We start from the raw sequence: 17662 nt of genomic DNA on the forward strand, positions 1-17662 counted from the left end.
AGCAACAGTTGCTAACGACATGAATATTAATGAGCAAAGGTGAAGTGTTACGTGCGGTACGCTATTCGTTAGAGTAAATAGCGCGATGTGTGTGCGCATGTGCCGCCTGTGATTGCCAAGGGTTGGCCGGAGGTGTGATTGTGTCTGTAACAGAGTAGCAAACAGGCCCATTTAGTAGATGAAAGACTTGAAATGGAGCCAATCAAAGGTCTGCTCAGTGTGTGTGTATGCGTGTGTGGCGGGGGGTGCAATGTAGTCAATAATAACAAAGGTGAGAGGGGAGGTCCTGGTAACAAATGCTTCAACATAAAGACGGGACATACAGCGGTATGAAAAAGTATCCGAACCTTTTGGAATTTCTCACATTTCTGCATAAAACCACCATCAAATGTGATCTGATCTTTGTCAAAATCACACAGATGTAAAAACAGTGTCTGCTTTAACTAAAACCACCCAAACAGTAATAGGTTTTCATATTTTGATGAGGATAGCATTAGGCCTGCAGCTATCGAATATTTTAGTAATCGAGTAATCGACCTACAATTCTATCGATTAATCGAGTAATCGGATAAAACAAATATATTTTTGGGTGAAGTGCAATAATAAATATACATGAGAAAACAAGACATTTCATCTAATCTTGAACCATTTTCAGTCAATCAGTGTCTTTATTTTCTATGTATGTTGTTGAAAACAGCCAACAATTGCATATCAGATGTAACTAAAATAAAAAAAAAAAGACTAATTACCTGCTTTCACTCAAAAAAACCTTTAGATCTTATTAAAAAAAATATATATATATATATACATATATATATATATATATATATATATATATATGTATATACACAACTTAAAATGCCGTTACGCTTGATAACACACATCACTTAAAAGTTAGGATTTTTTTCCCCACGTGTTTCCATTGAATTTCTATTTGTGTCAAGCCATTTTAAGTTCTAGTTAAGTTTTAAGCTAGTCTAAATTGTACGTCCTGATAGGATTTTGAGTTTTTGCAGTGTTTAAAATAAATGTATGATTACAGGCTGTATTGGAGCACAATAGGGACCAGTGCTACTTGGTGTTTTATCCAGCAATGACTACTGAGCTAAGATTGATAGTTAGCATGATTAAGTTTTTATTTTACACCCTCATCACTCCACATCGCTATGTTATGTTAAAGCCTGTATGTAAGACATGTTAGCCAAGCATCGACAGTGGTCATAATTAATAGAAACCTAGCCGTCCACGGGGCTAACTTTACGTTAATCTTATTTATTAGCGCATAGCGCTCTTTATTAGCGCTTAGCGCTCTACTGCTTTAAGATGGCGGCTGTTTACTAACGCTGCCCAGACGCAGCCGAGTCTGTCATTTCGCATCTAGTTCAACATACATGTGATCTCTATGAGACTCATCAGACACTACCTGCTACCAGTTAGCATCGTGCGGGCTAGTATTTAGCAACTTCGGCGTCGTTTTTAGCGGCTGTCGGCTGCAGTAAGTTTTTCTCTTCTTCTTCCTCTACGTGCGTGACATCAGCGCGTCCCGCATTAAAAGTAGTCCAAGCAAAACGTGATGCTTAGAGCTGTCAAAAAAAAACGATTACTCGAGGTGAATAAAACTACTCGGATCAGTTTTTAAACTCGAGTTACTCGAGTTAATCGAGTATTCGTTTCAGCTCTAGATAGCATGCACACATCTGGTAAGAATTGTCTTGATGACAAGCATTGTCTGATGTGCATCATGGCTCGATCAAAAGACCTGCGATCAAGGATTGTTGATTTGTATAAAGCTGGGAAAGGATAGAAAACCATCTCTAAAAGTCTGGATGTTCACCAATCGACAGTCAGAGAAGTGGTCTACAAATGGAGAGAGTTCGGGCACTGTTGCTTCTCTCCCAAGGAGTGGCCGTCCTCCAAAGATGACGCCAAGAGTTCAGCGCAGAATACTCAGAAAGGTGAAAAAGAACACTAGCGTGTCTGCTAAAGACTTACAGAAATGACTAACACAGTCCAATATCTCTGCACACATCAACTATATGGCCAAGAATGGTGTTCATAGGAGGACTCTCCGGAGGAAGCCACCGCTGTCTAAAAAAAAAAACATTGTTGCTGCTTTAATGTTCGCAAAAAGGCACTAAGACACTCCACAAGAGTTTGGCAAAATATTGTGTGGACTGATGAAACCAAAGTTGAATTGTTTGGGAGTAACACACAACGTCATGTGTGGAGGAAAAATGAACAGCTCACCAGCATCAACACCTCATCCCCACCGTGAAGCATGGTGGATGGAGCATCATGATTTGGGGCTGTTTTGCTGCCTCAGGCCCTGGACAACTTGCAATCATTAATGGAAGAATGAATTCAAAAGTTAATCAGGAAAACCTGAGGCTGTCTGTCAGACAGTTGAAGCCAAAAAGAGGATGGATGTTGCAACAAGAGAACGATCCAAAACACAGAAGTAAATCAACTCCAGAATGGTTTCAGAAGAACAAAATAGACTTTCTGGAGTGGCCAAGTCAAAGTTCAGACGTGAACCCTATTGAGATGCTGTGGCATGGCCTAAAGACAGTGATTCATGCCAGACATCCCAGGAATCTGACTAAACTACAGCAATTTTGTTGAGATGAATGGGTCAAGATTAGTCCTGATCAATGTGCCAGATTGATCTGCAGCTACAGGAAGCGTCTGGTTGAAGTTGTTGCTGCCAAAGGCGGGGCTGCAAAATATTAAATGTGATGGTTCAATTTAAGGCTGCAGCTATTGATTATTTTAGTCATGGATAAATTGATGAACTAGTTCGTTCAAATAATCAAGCAATCGGATAAGGAACATAAAAAATTGAAATACCTGAGCTGAGCCACAATCTATGTACAACAAAAGAACAATTGGCTAACTTGCATAGCAAAAGTCTGCTAGCTTACATGGTAAAAAAAAATTTTTTTTTACAATGCTTTTAAAAAAATGGTTCAGACACATATTCCCACACATAACAACTAAATATACCTATAAACTAAATTACGAATGCATTAAAAATAACATTAGCTCAAACAAAAACGTAGCTTAGGTTGGCCTTGACAGGGAGCAGCTGGATTCAGCCATGTGAAGTGAGGCAGATTAGAGGGCAGTGTATCCAGCTAAATCAATAAAACTAATTCAAACACTTTCAAAACAAACCATTACAATGCCACTTTAATTAAACGACTACACGAAGCGGCAACATTTATTTTGAATCTTTTTTTTCATAATGGAATACACAAGTTAATCGATTAATCGTTGCAGCACTAGTTCACTTGCTTATTTTTCCCCCTTCTGTCATTGTTTGCATACTAGCCCCAATGTTTGGGTGGTTTAAGTTAAAGCACACACTGTATTTTTATCTGTGTGATTTTGACAAAGATCACATTTGATGGTGATTTTATGCAGAAATGTCACAAATTCTAAAAACTTCAGATACTTTTTCACACCACTGTAGCCATTGTTCAACTCATTCACTTCCATTGACAGCCAAAGACATCAAATCCATTTCAACTGGGATTACCGGCATTAAGCGATCATGCTTTACTGCCGTTGACGGCGATAGATGTCCAACCCAGTTTCAGGATGTACCCTGCCTATTAGAGATATGCCGATCGACCGGGTCCGATCACGTCATTTTCAAAGTATTGGAATCGGCAAAAAAATATCGGCCATGCCTTTTTTAAATATATATATTTATTTAATTACATTGTTTTCTAATTGTATTTAACGTTACAGACATAATGTGTTACACTCTTCCAGAGTCTTTAGTTTAAGCTTAAGGTAGGGTTATCAAATGTATCGCGTTAATGGCGAGAATTCATATTTTTTACATTTATCACGTTACAATATTTAACGTAATTAACGCACGCGCTGCACGACGCACTCGCGCATTGTCGCGTTCAATGTGTAATGGCGCCGTTTTACTCATGCAGTATATAGAGCTAAAAGTCAGCGTAAAATGACAACAGTGAATTTTGGCAGCCTTTGGAGCCTTTTTTAAATGGCTAAAGCCTTACAATCCCTCTCCCAATAAATAGAATAATCGTGGGAAGCATTGTGGGGAAGAAAGGTAGTAGCTGATCTTTTTCTTAACACCCTATGTTATTTCCCAACGCAGTACCACGACGCACAGTCATGGTTGCACTTCCCATCATGCATTTGGGCAGAAGTTAAATGGCTACAGTATCATTTACTGAAAGCTCAACAAATACACTAGATGGCAATATTTAGTCACGATATACAAAGTCACATTTATGCTTTAAGAATTACAAGTCTTTCTATCCGTGGATCCCTCTCACAGAAAGAATGTTAATAATGTTAATGCCATCTTGAGGCTTTATCGTCATAATAAACAAATACAGTACTTATGTACTGTATGTCGAATGTATATATTCGTCCGAGTTTTATTCATTTTTTTCTTAATGCATTGCCAAAATGTATATGATCGGGAAAAATTATCGGGAATGATTTGGATTTGAATCGGGAGCAAAAAAAAAAAGCAATCAGATCGGGAAATATCGGGATCGGCAGATACTCAAACTAAAACGATCGGATCGGGAGCAAAAAAACATGATCGGAACAACCCTACTCTCTATTATTATTTATTTCTTCCATTTTATTTTTAATTTGCCGTCTCGCTTATCGGACGTCTCGCACTATCGATTGCAGCCAAATGATGACATTTTTGTCCGGGTTGGCTGAGATAACGGCCCTCTGAAGGAACCATAACTGCAATGTGGCCCTCGACAAAAATACGTTTGACACCCCTGGTGGCTGGAAGGTAGTGGTAGGGGGTTGCGGGTTCAGACGCACTGGAGCCACAAGGTAACAGCTTCATTGAGGCCCAATGAGACGCTTTGATGACTGGACGAGACGAGGCGGGGCAGGGGAAAAGGCTTTGATGTGCACGGAAGCGGGCGGTCAGAGGGGGCCCGCCGCCTATAAGTACGTGCCGACGGACCCCGGCTTTTACCTTACGTCATGAGGGGACCATTTTCTATCGAGTGGATGGCCAAAAGCAGCCGCGCCCAGGAGCTCGCCGGGACCCACGCCGACAGCCTGCCGGGCTTCTACGGGAGGCCCGCTTCTGACCACAAGCCGGGTGAGTCTTCCTTTCTCATCCATTCATTAACTCATTGGTTCCATTGACGGCGACAGACATCCAATCTATTTGAACAGGGAGGGATGAACGATATTGGAAAAAACTTACATTGCGAATTTTTGGGGGGGTTTGCGATATATTGTGATACAGTGCTGTCCAAAAGTATTGGCACCCTGGCAATTTTGTAATGCTCAATTTCTCCCAGAAAATGATTGCAATTACAAATGCTTTGGTAGTAATATCTTCATTTATTTTGCTTGCATCGAAACAACACAAAAGAGAATGGGGGGAAAAATTTTAAATCATTATCCTTCTACACAAAACAACAAAAATATGCCGGACAAAAGTATCAGCACTCTCAGCCTAATACTTGGTAGCACGACCTTTAGACAAAATAACTGCAAACAACCGCTTCCGGTATCCATCAATGAGTTGGTTACAATGCTCTGCTGGAATTTTAGAGCATTCTTCTTTGGCCAACTGCTTCAGGTCTCTGAGATTTGAAGGGTGCCATTTTCAGATCTCTCCAGCGGTGTTCTATGGGATTCAGGTCTGGCCACTTTAGAAGTCTCCAGTGCTTTCTCTCAAACCATTTTCTGGTGCTTTTTGAAATGTGTTTTGGGTCATTGTCCTGCTGGAAGACCCATGACTTCTGAGGGAGACCCAGCTTTTCCACCCTACATTATGCTGCAAAATAGTCTTCTTCATGTTCTGTGCTAATTATTTCTTCAGTTACTGTTCCAGTTGTTTCATTAATTGCTAGTTATGGTATTTGGTGACACTTTATTTGATAGTGACACCATAAGACTCTCATTGGACAATCATAATTACGATATGATAGTGTCATGAGCTTTAAAGAATGCTTATAACAGATATCATTTGCTGTTATCCGGCAAATGATCTGACTTTTGAATGGATGTAAAAGATCCTAGCTAGACATACCGTAATTTTGGCACTATAAGGCACAGCTGACTATAAGCCGCCACCCACCAAATGTGACACGAAAACGGCATTTGTTCATAGATAAGCCGCACAGCACTATAAGCCGCAGCTGTCCTCACTGTATTATGGGATATTTAGACCAAAAGATATCAACTGGTCGCACTTTATTTGACAATCGGCATCATACGACTGTCATAAGACCAAATGAAGCACCATTAAGCTTTGAATCAATTGGCTGCAAAGCTTCGTTGCTTCAATAAGCTTCATTTGGCCATTACTGCTCCCTTGGGGGAGACATTCAACCTCTGCTGCCACCTGCTGTCAACCCGGTTGCTGTCCAACATGCCTTTTAGCATGTATTGCAGTGCTCCAGATGAAAATAACAATGTTATGTGCCAATTATTTATAACTGTTACTGTTCCAGTTGTTTCATTTATTCCTAGTTATGCGATTTGGTGACACACTATTTGACAGTGGTGCCATAAAACTGTCATTACACAAACATAATCATGACATGACACTGTCACGAGCATTAGTGAATGTCTATAACAGATGTATTTCGTGTTATCCGGCAAATGATCTCACTTTTGAATGGATGAAAAAGATCCGAGCTGGATATAAATGGCGTTATTAACATAACTTGTCAAATGACACTTGACATCTGTTATAAGCATTGATTAATGCCCATGATAGTGTCATGTCATAATTATGACAGTCATATGACGTTGCTGTTGAATAAAGTGTTCCTAAATACCATAACTAGCAAATAATGAAACAACTGGAACAGTAACTGAATAAAAAAATAGCATAGAACATGATTGGTGTTTACATTGTTGGCGCTGCAATGCATGCTAGGAGTCATGTGTTACCTATAAACCCGAATAAAGCAACAAATAAGCCGCACTGGACTATAAGCCGCAGGATTCAAAATGAAGGAAAAAAGTAGCGGTTTATAGTCCGAAAATTACGGTAAATGGAGTTAGTGACATAATTTGCCGGATGACACTTCATGACATCTGTCATAAGCATTCAGTCATGCCCATGATAGTGTCTAATAATGGGTTTGGGTTAGCAATTAACCCAAATAAATCAACAAATAAGCCGCATTGGACTAAAAACTGCAGGATTACAAATGAAGGAAAAAAGTAGCGGTTTATAGTCCGAAAATTACGGTATTCAAATTAGCTGAGTAATCGTTTCAGGTTTACATAGAAGGCAGCTTTTGCGTGACATGCAAAGCTCATTGACCCCCAGCCATTTTCACCGGTGCAACCCCCTTCGTTCCCGGCCATTTTACTGCATTTTGACTGATTTTGCAAGCCCCACAGAAAATTCTGTTCTATTGCTACAGTGCCTTGCAAAAGTATTCGGCCCCCTTGAACCTTGCAACCTTTCGCGACATTTCAGGCTTCAAACATAAAGATATCAAATTTTCATTTTTTGTCAAGAATCCACAACAAGTGGGACACAATCGTGAAGTGGAACAAAATTTATTGGATAATTTCATCTTTTTAAACAAATAAAAAACTGAAAAGTGGGGCGTGCAATATTATTCGGCCCCCTTGCGTTAATACTTTGTAGCGCCCCCTTTTGCTCCAAAGCTGCAAGTCGCTTGGGGTATGTTTTGCACATCGAGAGACTGACATTCTTGCCCATTCTTCCTAGCAAAACAGCTCAAGCTCAGTGAGGTTGGATGGAGAGTGTTTGTGAACAGCGGTCTTCAGCTCTTTCCACAGATTCTCCATTGGATTCAGGTCTGGACTTTGACTTAGCCATTCTAACACCTGGATACGTTTATTTTTGAACCATTCCATTGTAGATTTGGCTTTATGTTTTGGATCATTGTCCCGTTGGAAGATAAATCTCCGTCCCAGTCTCAGGTCTTGTGCAGATACCAACAGATTTTCTTCCAGAATGTTCCTGTATTTGGCTGCATCCATCGTCCCGTCAATTTTAACCATCTTCCCTGTCCCTGCTGAAGAAAAGCAGGCCCAAACCATGATGCTGCCACCACCATGTTTGACAGTGGGGATGGTGTGTTCAGGGTGATGAGCTGTGTTGCTTTTACGCCAAACATATCGTTTTGCATTGTGGCCAAAAAGTTCAATTTTGGTTTCATCTGACCAGAGCACCTTCTTCCACATGTTTGGTGTGTCTCCCAGGTGGCTTGTGGCAAACTTTAAACGAGACTTTTTATGGATATCTTTGAGAAATGGCTTTCTTCTTGCCACTCTTCCATAAAGGCCAGATTTGTGCAGTGTACGACTGATTGTTGTCCTATGGACAGACTCTCCCACCTCAGCTGTAGATCTCTGCAGTTCATCCAGAGTGATCATGGGCCTCTTGGCTGCATCTCTGATCAGTTTTCTCCTTGTTTGAGAAGAAAGTTTGGAAGGACGGCCGGGTCTTGGTAGATTTGCAGTGGTCTGATGCTCCTTCCATTTCAATATGATGGCTTGCACAGTGCTGCTTGAGATGTTTAAAGCTTGGGAAATCTTTTTGTATCCAAATCCGGCTTTAAACTTCTCCACAACAGTATCTCGGACCTGCCTGGTGTGTTCCTTGGTTTTCATAATGCTCTCTGCACTTTAAACAGAACCCTGAGACTATCACAGAGCAGGTGCATTTATACGGAGACTTGATTACACACAGGTGGATTCTATTTATCATCATCGGTCATTTAGGACAACATTGGATCATTCAGAGATCCTCACTTAACTTCTGGAGTGAGTTTGCTGCACTGAAAGTAAAGGGGCCGAATAATATTGCACGCCCCACTTTTCAGTTTTTTATTTGTTAAAAAAGTTTAAATTATCCAATAAATGTTGTTCCACTTCACGATTGTGTCCCACTTGTTGTTGATTCTTGACAAAAAAATTAAATTTCATATCTTTATGTTTGAAGCCTGAAATGTGGCGAAAGGTTGCAAGATTCAAGGGGGCCGAATACTTTTGCAAGGCACTGTATATAAACATGGAACCCACCAAAAGAAAGACTCTTTTCTTTCAGCAGGAAAAGAAAGTTACTTCATATCTTTTTCCATTCTTTAGAAATCAGCATTAGAAAATAGCTTAGTTTGAGCAATTTTCCAATTTCTGATGAAAAAACAGAGAAATTGAGCTTTATGTGACTTTAACACAGCTATTTTTTGCTTTAGTTACATCCCAAACATCTGAATAATGTTTTCCTTTTACAAAATAACATAAACAACAAAACAAATAGAGCTTTTGATTGCAAAGTAACAATTTATTTACACATAACTAACTGAGAGATGACACTTTTGTGAATGCGACAGCCTGGGTAACCTTTTCCCTCATCGCCGCCTGTCTCATAAAGACGGATTTTTTTTTAGTCTTTCTGTTGTGGTGACCACTGCCTCGTTCGCCTGGGGAACTTGTGTTCCTGGGGGGACGACTGGTTTGGCCGTGCGCGTGGGAGGGTGCGGGGGACGCGAACATCCGAGCACGGCGGTGTGGGCTCTGCTTGGCGAGCACCATGAACTCAACGGCATCGTCCGCTGCACTGGTGGTCCCGGTCGTTCTGCTCGGTCGTCCAACTTCTGGCATCCTGGACATTCATTTGGTCGTCTTCCGCTGGCGCCACGGCCATTCGTTCCGTTGAATCAGGTTGCGGGTCTTACCAAATGCGCTACTGCCCTCCAGTGGCCAGTTTTATTGCTTTAAAATGGATTTTCAGTGTTGTGCTTTGGAGCTAAGTTGAATCAGAACCCAGAGATGTCTCTTGTGGAAAAAAATCGTAAAAGATGTATAAATTTGGGCTGTCAAACGATTAAAACTTTTAATCGAGTCAATCACACACATCTTAAAAATTAATCGTAATTAATCACAATTCAAACCATCTATAAGATATGCCATATTTTTCTGTAAATTATTTTTGGAATGGAAAGATAAGACACAAGACGGATATATATACTAGGGCTGTCCCAAACGACTAATTTTCTCCCGATTAGTCAGCCGATTATTTTTAATTAGTCGACTAATCTAATAATTAAAAAAAAATTTTTTTTTAAATTTGATTCTCTTTACTAATTTAGCAATGAAATTTTTGTTGACGCTTATCAATTCACAAAAACATATTGGAACACTTAAATTATTTATTGAAGTACAAATAAACACATAAATAATAATAAATCACAAATAAACAATGAGTTCAAATGCTGATAGAATTAACTACTGTAGCATCCCGATTGAAAAGGTGGTCTCTTAAACTGATGGTTTACAACTTTTATTCCATCCTTGATGTAATCACACCATAAGAGCTACGGTGCACACAAATAAAACAACACAATTAGAAATTAACAAAAACTTTTCACCTTTTTCCTTTTAAACCTTATTTATATATCAATGAATTGCCTATATGAATTGCCTTTACCTTAATTTATTACCTTATCATTGACAATCTCTCCCTTGAGTGCAATCACTGTATATACTGTATATATTTATGACCTTTTAACCTTATATAATTTTCTATACCATAAAATAAACCATAACATGAAATAAACCTTTCAGTTAGCATTAAGGACAATACTAATAGCACTTATAGACCCTACCCACGTGACGTCACAACTCCGCTCTCCTGAATGGTACCGCCCAACTGTCCGTCAAAACATAGTGTTAACCTTTTACGGCTATGTACATTCCTCCTATTTACGGCGTGTTTTTCTGCTCCTTAACATTAATAATCAAAACGGTGAAGGCGTGTTTGGCTGTTGGTTGCACAGAGAAGATGGAAGGAGCGACTTGAAGTTTTACCGTATTCCAAGGGATCCAAAGAGGAGAGCGAAATGGACGGCTGCAATTCGACGTGAAAACTGGGCACCAAAAAAATCACCACAGACTATGTAGTAGTCATTTTATATCCGGTAAGATGCATTTAAGATATACTTAGAGGGTTTTGGGCTGACAAATAACCACAATTAAGATCATTGCTAGGCTAATCGCCGACAACATACACGTATGTATGTAGTGAGAGTGCTATCGCTAAACCATATAAACATTAAAAGCCTTAACTCCATTGACAAACGACATGAAATACATTAGACTTGACAGTGGATGTTAGCAATAACAAAAGATTTTGAATTGAAAATTTCGTAACTCACCTTTCCAAGCACAAGATAGATTCCTGCCGAATTTTCGTGGACGAGGACCTGTTTCACCCAACCAGCAACCAAGTATTTATAAGCCTCCAAGCTCTTAAAGTTTTTCAAACTTTCGTGAGAATAGGCTGATTTTGTGTGGACAAGATAGTTGTAAATATCAGGGTCAGGCAGAGACGGCGAAGGCAGCCGGTCAAAAATCATCGATTTAGGCATCAAATATGGATCTGGCGACTGTATAGAACGAAGCTTTTCCACATAACGCCTTTTATGCAACACATCCAGTGAGTTTACGGCATCAGAAAGCACCGGGTCTTCCATGAAATGCATTTTAAATTCCTCGATCAATTGAGACCAATGCTAATACAGAGACAAAATGACGGACAAGTGGGCGGAACCATACAGCGAGCACGTGGTTTTGTGACGTCGGTGGCTAGGGTCTATAGGCCCATTGTCAATGAAACATTATTATTTAGTAAGGCGACAGCACCCTCTGGTGTACAAAAAAAAAAAATTTACTTACGGTGACGGCGCTTGAGGTGTTTATTCACGGCCGACGTGCAGCCAAGCTTGGCATTGAACAGACAGGACAGAAGAGTGTACCCTCCGTTGTTTCTTTGAAATAAGTCAATGTTTTGGACACTCTGGTGCGCTTTTTTTGGCTTTGTGCCGCTTTCCCCGCTTGCATACAGAGCATCCGACATTCTGAACTTTCCACGCATGTATTTTTTAAACCCTTCATTAACTGTCGACGGGACGTTGTGCTCGTCGACGGATTTACATCATCGATGACGTCGACTATGTGGACTAGTCGGGACAGCTCTAATACTGGACTGTCTCAGGAAATTAGAATACACAATATTCTAATTTTCTGAGACAGTCCTGTATATTGTTCTATGTAAAGGACGTCAGCCAAGGTCGGCCCCCCACATTTTTACCACGCCAAATCTGGTCCCCTTTGCAAAAAGTTTGGACACCCCTGCTTTAAATGGTGGATTAATGTACAGGACTGTCTCAGAAAATTAGAATATTGTGTATTCTAATTTTCTGAGACAGTCCAGTATATACATTCAACATACGGTACATAAGTACTGTATTTGTTTATTATAATAATAAATCAACAAGATGGCATTAACATCATTAACATTCTCTTAAAGCGATCCATGGATAGAAAGACTTGTAGTTCTTAAATGATAAATGTTAGTACAAGTTATAGAAATTTTATATTAAAACCCCTCTTAATGTTTTCGTTTTATTAACATTTGTAAAATTTTCAATCAAAAAATAAACTAGTAACTCGCAATTGTTGATGTCAATAATTACACAATGCTCATTGTGCTTAAACCCATAAATTCAGTCGCACCAAAGCGCCAGCAGAGGGAAACAAAAAACACAAGTAACAAATGGACATGTCACTGTGCTGTCATTTTAATCTGTTTGAGCGGGGCATGTGCGTTAATTGCGTCAAATATTTTAACGTGATTAATTTAAAAAATTAATTACCGCCCGTTAACGCGATCATTTTGACAGCCCTAGTATAAATACGTCTTTGGGACACTGAAACAAAAATAGAACGTATTTATACGTTTTTGGGAGCAAATGAGTTAGAGAACAAAACCTTTTGAACATTAAAAAAAATATTGGCTTTTGTCGGCAGGTTCCGAGGCAGAATCCGGCAGCGGCGTTGAGGAGGAGACGTCTGGCTACGAGAGCGAGCGTTCCCCGTCGCCACCCGGCCGCCGGCACGACGTCATCGCCGGCAGGAGGCCGCGCACGGCCTTCACGGCCGAGCAGATCGGCAGCCTGGAGCGGGCCTTTGAGAGGAACGCTTACCTGGGAACGCACGACAAGGCGCAGCTGTGCCACAAGCTTAACCTCTCCGACAAGCAGGTCTGCATAAGTGTCATCTTCTCGTCCATTTTTTTGGTCCATATTTAACACTCCGTCTCAGTTTAAATTACAGGTAGTCCTCACCCTAGCCTATTTTTTTACCCTAAACTTAACTAGACACAGGGATATTGTGGAAATTGCGATAACTAGATAGTAACCTTTGCTATGTTTGGAAGCCATATAATGTTGTGAATCAACCGTTAAAGTTGTTTAAATTGCTCCTGTTATTGCATTAGTTCCCTTCTGTCTACTTTCGATACAGTGGGGCAAATAAGTATTTTGTCAACCACTTATTGTGCAAGTTCTCCCACTTGAAAATACTGTAATTGTCAACACGGGTAAACCTCAACCATGAGAGACAATGTGGGGAAAAAAAAAAAAAACAACAGAAAATCACATTGTTTGATTTTTAAAGAATTTATTTGCAAATCATGGTGGCAAATAAGTATTTGGTCAATAACAAAAGTTCATCTCATTACTTTGTTATGTACCCTTTGTTGGCAATAACGGAGGCCAAACGTTTTCTGTAACTCTTCACAAGCTTTTCATACACTGTTGCTGGTATTTTGACCCATTCCTTACCCCTTGGCATCAAAATGATAACAAGAACGGTGAGCAAAAATCCCAGAACCACACGGGGGGACCTAGTGAATGACCTACAGAGAGCTGGGACCACAGTATCAAATGCTACTATCAGTAACACAATGCACTGCCAGGGACTCAAATCCTGCACTGCCAGACGTGTCCCCCTGCTGAAGCCAGTACACGTCCAGGCCCGTCTGCGGTTCGCTAGAGAGCATTTGGATGATCCAGAAGAGGACTGGGAGAATGTGTTATGGTCAGATGAAATTAAAATAGAACTTTTTGGTAGAAACACAGGTTCTTGTGTTTGGAGGAAAAAGAATACTGAATTGCACCATACCCACTGTGAAGCATGGGGGTGGAAACATCATGCTTTGGGGCTGTTTTTCTGCAAAAGGACCAGGATGACTGATCTGTGTAAAGGAAAGAATGAATGGGGCCATGTATCGAGTGATTTTGAGTGAAAATCTCCTTCCATCAGCAAGGGCATTGACGATGAGACGTGGCTGGGTCTTTCAGCATGACAATGATCCCAAACACACAGCCAGGGCAACAAAGGAGTGGCTTCGTAAGAAGCATTTCAAGGTCCTGGAGTGGCCTAGCCTGTCTCCAGATCTCAACCCCATAGAAAATCTGTGGAGGGAGTTGAAAGTCCATGTTGCCCAACGACAGCACCAAAACATCACTGCTCTAGAGGAGATCTGCATGGAGGAATGGGCCAAAATACCAGCAACAGTGTGTGAAAAGCTTGTGAAGAGTTACAGAAAACGTATTGCCAACAAAGGGTACATAACAAAGTATTGAGATGAACTTTTGGTATTGACCAAATACTTATTTTCCACCGTGATTTGCAAATAAGTTCTTTCAAGATCAAACAATGTCTATTTTCTGTTTTTTTTTCCCCACATTCTATCACTCATGGTTGAGGTTTACCCATGTTGACAATTACAGGCCTCTCTATAATCTTTTCAAGTGGGAGAACTTGCACAATTAGTGGTTGACTAAATACTTATTTGCCCCGCTGTATGTGAAAGTTTTCAAACTGTTTCATCATTTCAAGATCAATTCAAGTCAAGGTACTAAGGTTCACTAGGAAGGTTCTCTACAACAGAGCCTTTCAGAGAAGTCTACTGCTTTAAGATAGCTGCTGTTTACTCATGCTGGCGAGTGTATCATTTTTCATCTACTTCTCTATACATTTGCTAACGCTGCCAAGTCTGTCATTTCACTTCTAGTTTTATATACCAGTGCATGTATATGACCAGGACCGGCCCAGGCCATTTGGGGGCCCTAAGCAAAATAATGCCAAGGGGCCCATATTTTTGGCACACCATTTCGTCACAGTGTACTGTGAAACCCATACATGCAATCCAACCCATACGTCCTTATTTTGTATATTAATCAGATGTTGTTGCACTGCATACTTCAAACTTCTCACTCCAAATGATTGTCAGGACTTACAGTAGATAGCGCCAAACCTTTTTTAAAAGAGGGAAAATAAAGAAGTGAAAGAAGAACTTTTATTTTTTTAAGCTTGAAATTAAGTATCAAAACTCACAAAAGTCAAATAAAGCAAACTGTGGTAAACAAAATAGAATATAAATTAAATAATTGCCAGATTGGGGGCCCCCTAGTGGTCATAGGCCCTAAGCAGCTGCATAGTCTGCGTATAGGCTGGGCCGGCCCTGTATATGACTCATAATAACATTTATCTTTGAAGAACTACAAGTCTTTCGACCCTACCCTTTTATTCCTTGAAAGTAGAAAGAGCACTTTGGACTGTAGTATGTTCACTTTTTTTCCACAGCGCAAAATATCCATCGTTCCAAAGTTCAATGTCAAATTTCTCTCTGGGCAGATCCGCAACTGGTTCCAGAACCGACGCATGAAGCTGAAGCGGACGGTGCAGGATGCCTTGGCCCAGGCCTCCCGCTTTGCGCCATACCCTCCCGAGCTGCGGGCGTACCGGGCTGTGCCTTACCCCGGCCTCTGCTCGCCGCCGCCCTCGCGGACCGCCGCTTTCCCGCCAAACGGCGTCTGGTACGCCCCGCCCTTGGACTCGTTTTACCAATACAGCGCTGGCGCTACGCCGGCGACCTCTCCTCTCACGGGCTCCTACTCACCGTACCCGCAATACTACTGACATTTTTGCCATATGTCATCCATGTGTGGAGTATTTACACTTGGTGCAATATTGCGGGCGTGTTTAAATAAAATCCATTTCCCACCGTGCGCGTGGTTGCCTATGAGTGTTGCAGGACATACGTGCGCCCATGGACAAATTCTATTAAGCTTGCCAGTGCTGTGCTCTCATTCCAAATGGATTGGACGTCCATTGCAGTCAATGTCAGAGTCAACTCCACAAACCAATTAAACCCCCGCTAACTCGATGATTAAGCCTTATGTAAAAAATTCTGAACTGAAATTATAGGAAAGTCAGTTGCATGCAATGACATTTTTCGGCCACTGGGGGGAAGTGGGGCACTGCCCCCATGAATCCCTGCCTATGATGTAAGGGCGTTAGTACTGTACCAACAATGGTGATGGAAGATAAGCAATTTTACATTTTTGATGGCGCGGCACAGTTGGCTCTCTTTCAAGAAAACAAACAAATAAATAAATAAATAGTGTCTTTCGGGCTAAAGTGGCTGAAATGTAGTCTTGAGTCAGGTTGAAGGTTCCTAAAACGAGGCTGTGAGACACGAGTTTACAATCACTGACAAAGAATGTTTACCATAATTTCTGGACTATAAGGCGCACCTGACTATAAGCCTCCACCCACCAAATTTGACACGAAAACGGCAAGTGTTCATAGATAAGCCGCACTGGACAATAAGCCGCAGCTATCCTCGCTGTATTATGGGATATTTACCCCAAAAGATATTAACCGTTAACACTTTTTTTGACAGTGGCGTCATAAGACTGCCATGAGAACAAATGAACCACCATGAAGCTTTGAACAACTTGGCTGCAAGACTTCATTGCTTCAAGAAGTTTCATTTGGCCATCACTGCTCCCTTGGGGGAGAGAGTCAACCTCTGCTGCCACCTGCTTTTGCTGTCCAACATGCCTCCTTGCATGCATTGCAACGCTACAGATGTAAAAAAAAAAAAAAAAAAAAATCAAAATTCATGTTCTGCGCTAATTATTTCTTCAGTTACTGTTCCACTTGTTTCATTAATTGTTAGTTATTGGATTTAGTAATATGCTATTTGACAGTGGCGTCATAAGACTGTCATAAGACAGTAATTGACATGACATTGTCATGAGCGTTAATGAATGCTTATAACAGATGTTTTTTCATGTCATCCAGCAAATTATCTCACTTCTGAAACTGATCTGGACATAAAGAGAGAGTTACTGACATAATTTGCTGGATGACACTGAATGACATCTGTCATAAGGATTCAGTAATGCCCACGATAGTGTCATGTCATACAGTAATTATGACAGTCTTATGACAGTCTTATGACGCCGCTGTCAAATAAAGTGTTACCTATTAACCCAAATAAATCAACAAATAAACCGCACTGGATTATAAGCCGCAGGATTCAAAATGAGGGGAAAAAGTAGCGGCTTATAGCCCGAAAATTACGGTATTTACAAAGAAATAACGATGTACAGTAAGCCTAAATGTAGGTGGGGATCTGTTACAAACCAATGACATTTTCAACTCATTCATAAACTTATGAAATTAGGGTTTGATTAATAGTTTCTGATTTTACAACTATTAATTTGATCTGATTGTGAATAAAGTTTAGAAAATACAGTGGGGCAAAGAAGTATTTAGTCGACCACTAATTGTGCAAGTTCTCCCACTTGAAAATATTAGAGAGGCCTGTAATTGTCAACATGGGTAAACCTCAACCATGAGAGACAGAATGTGGAGGGAAAAAAACAGAAAATCACATTGTTTGATTTTTAAAGAATTTATTTGCAAATCATGGTGGAAAATTAGTATTTGGTCAATACCAAAAGTTCATCTCAATACTTTGTTATGTGCCCTTTGTTGG

At 40.5% G+C, this 17662-nt stretch overlaps 2 protein-coding genes across 2 annotated transcripts in view; both read left to right on the plus strand.

The window, feature by feature from the left end:
* Positions 1-12874, plus strand: part of polm (polymerase (DNA directed), mu) — a 39556-nt gene extending 26682 nt beyond the window's left edge. Inside the window, exon 12 of the mRNA XM_057819637.1 lies at positions 12835-12874. The gene's annotated coding sequence lies outside the window, so the exon portion shown is untranslated. The remainder of the gene's footprint in view (positions 1-12834) is intronic.
* Positions 880-16733, plus strand: ved (ventrally expressed dharma/bozozok antagonist). Its single transcript, XM_057819587.1, has 3 exons — positions 880-5164; positions 12835-13067; positions 15508-16733. Exons 1-3 carry the CDS (start codon positions 4999-5001, stop codon positions 15790-15792), a joined length of 684 nt encoding a protein of 227 aa, XP_057675570.1. The 5' UTR covers positions 880-4998; the 3' UTR covers positions 15793-16733.
* The last annotated feature ends 929 nt before the right edge of the window (positions 16734-17662 follow it).

This window comes from Corythoichthys intestinalis, chromosome 17, assembly GCF_030265065.1.
Source record: "Corythoichthys intestinalis isolate RoL2023-P3 chromosome 17, ASM3026506v1, whole genome shotgun sequence".
Lineage (NCBI taxonomy): Eukaryota > Metazoa > Chordata > Actinopteri > Syngnathiformes > Syngnathidae > Corythoichthys > Corythoichthys intestinalis.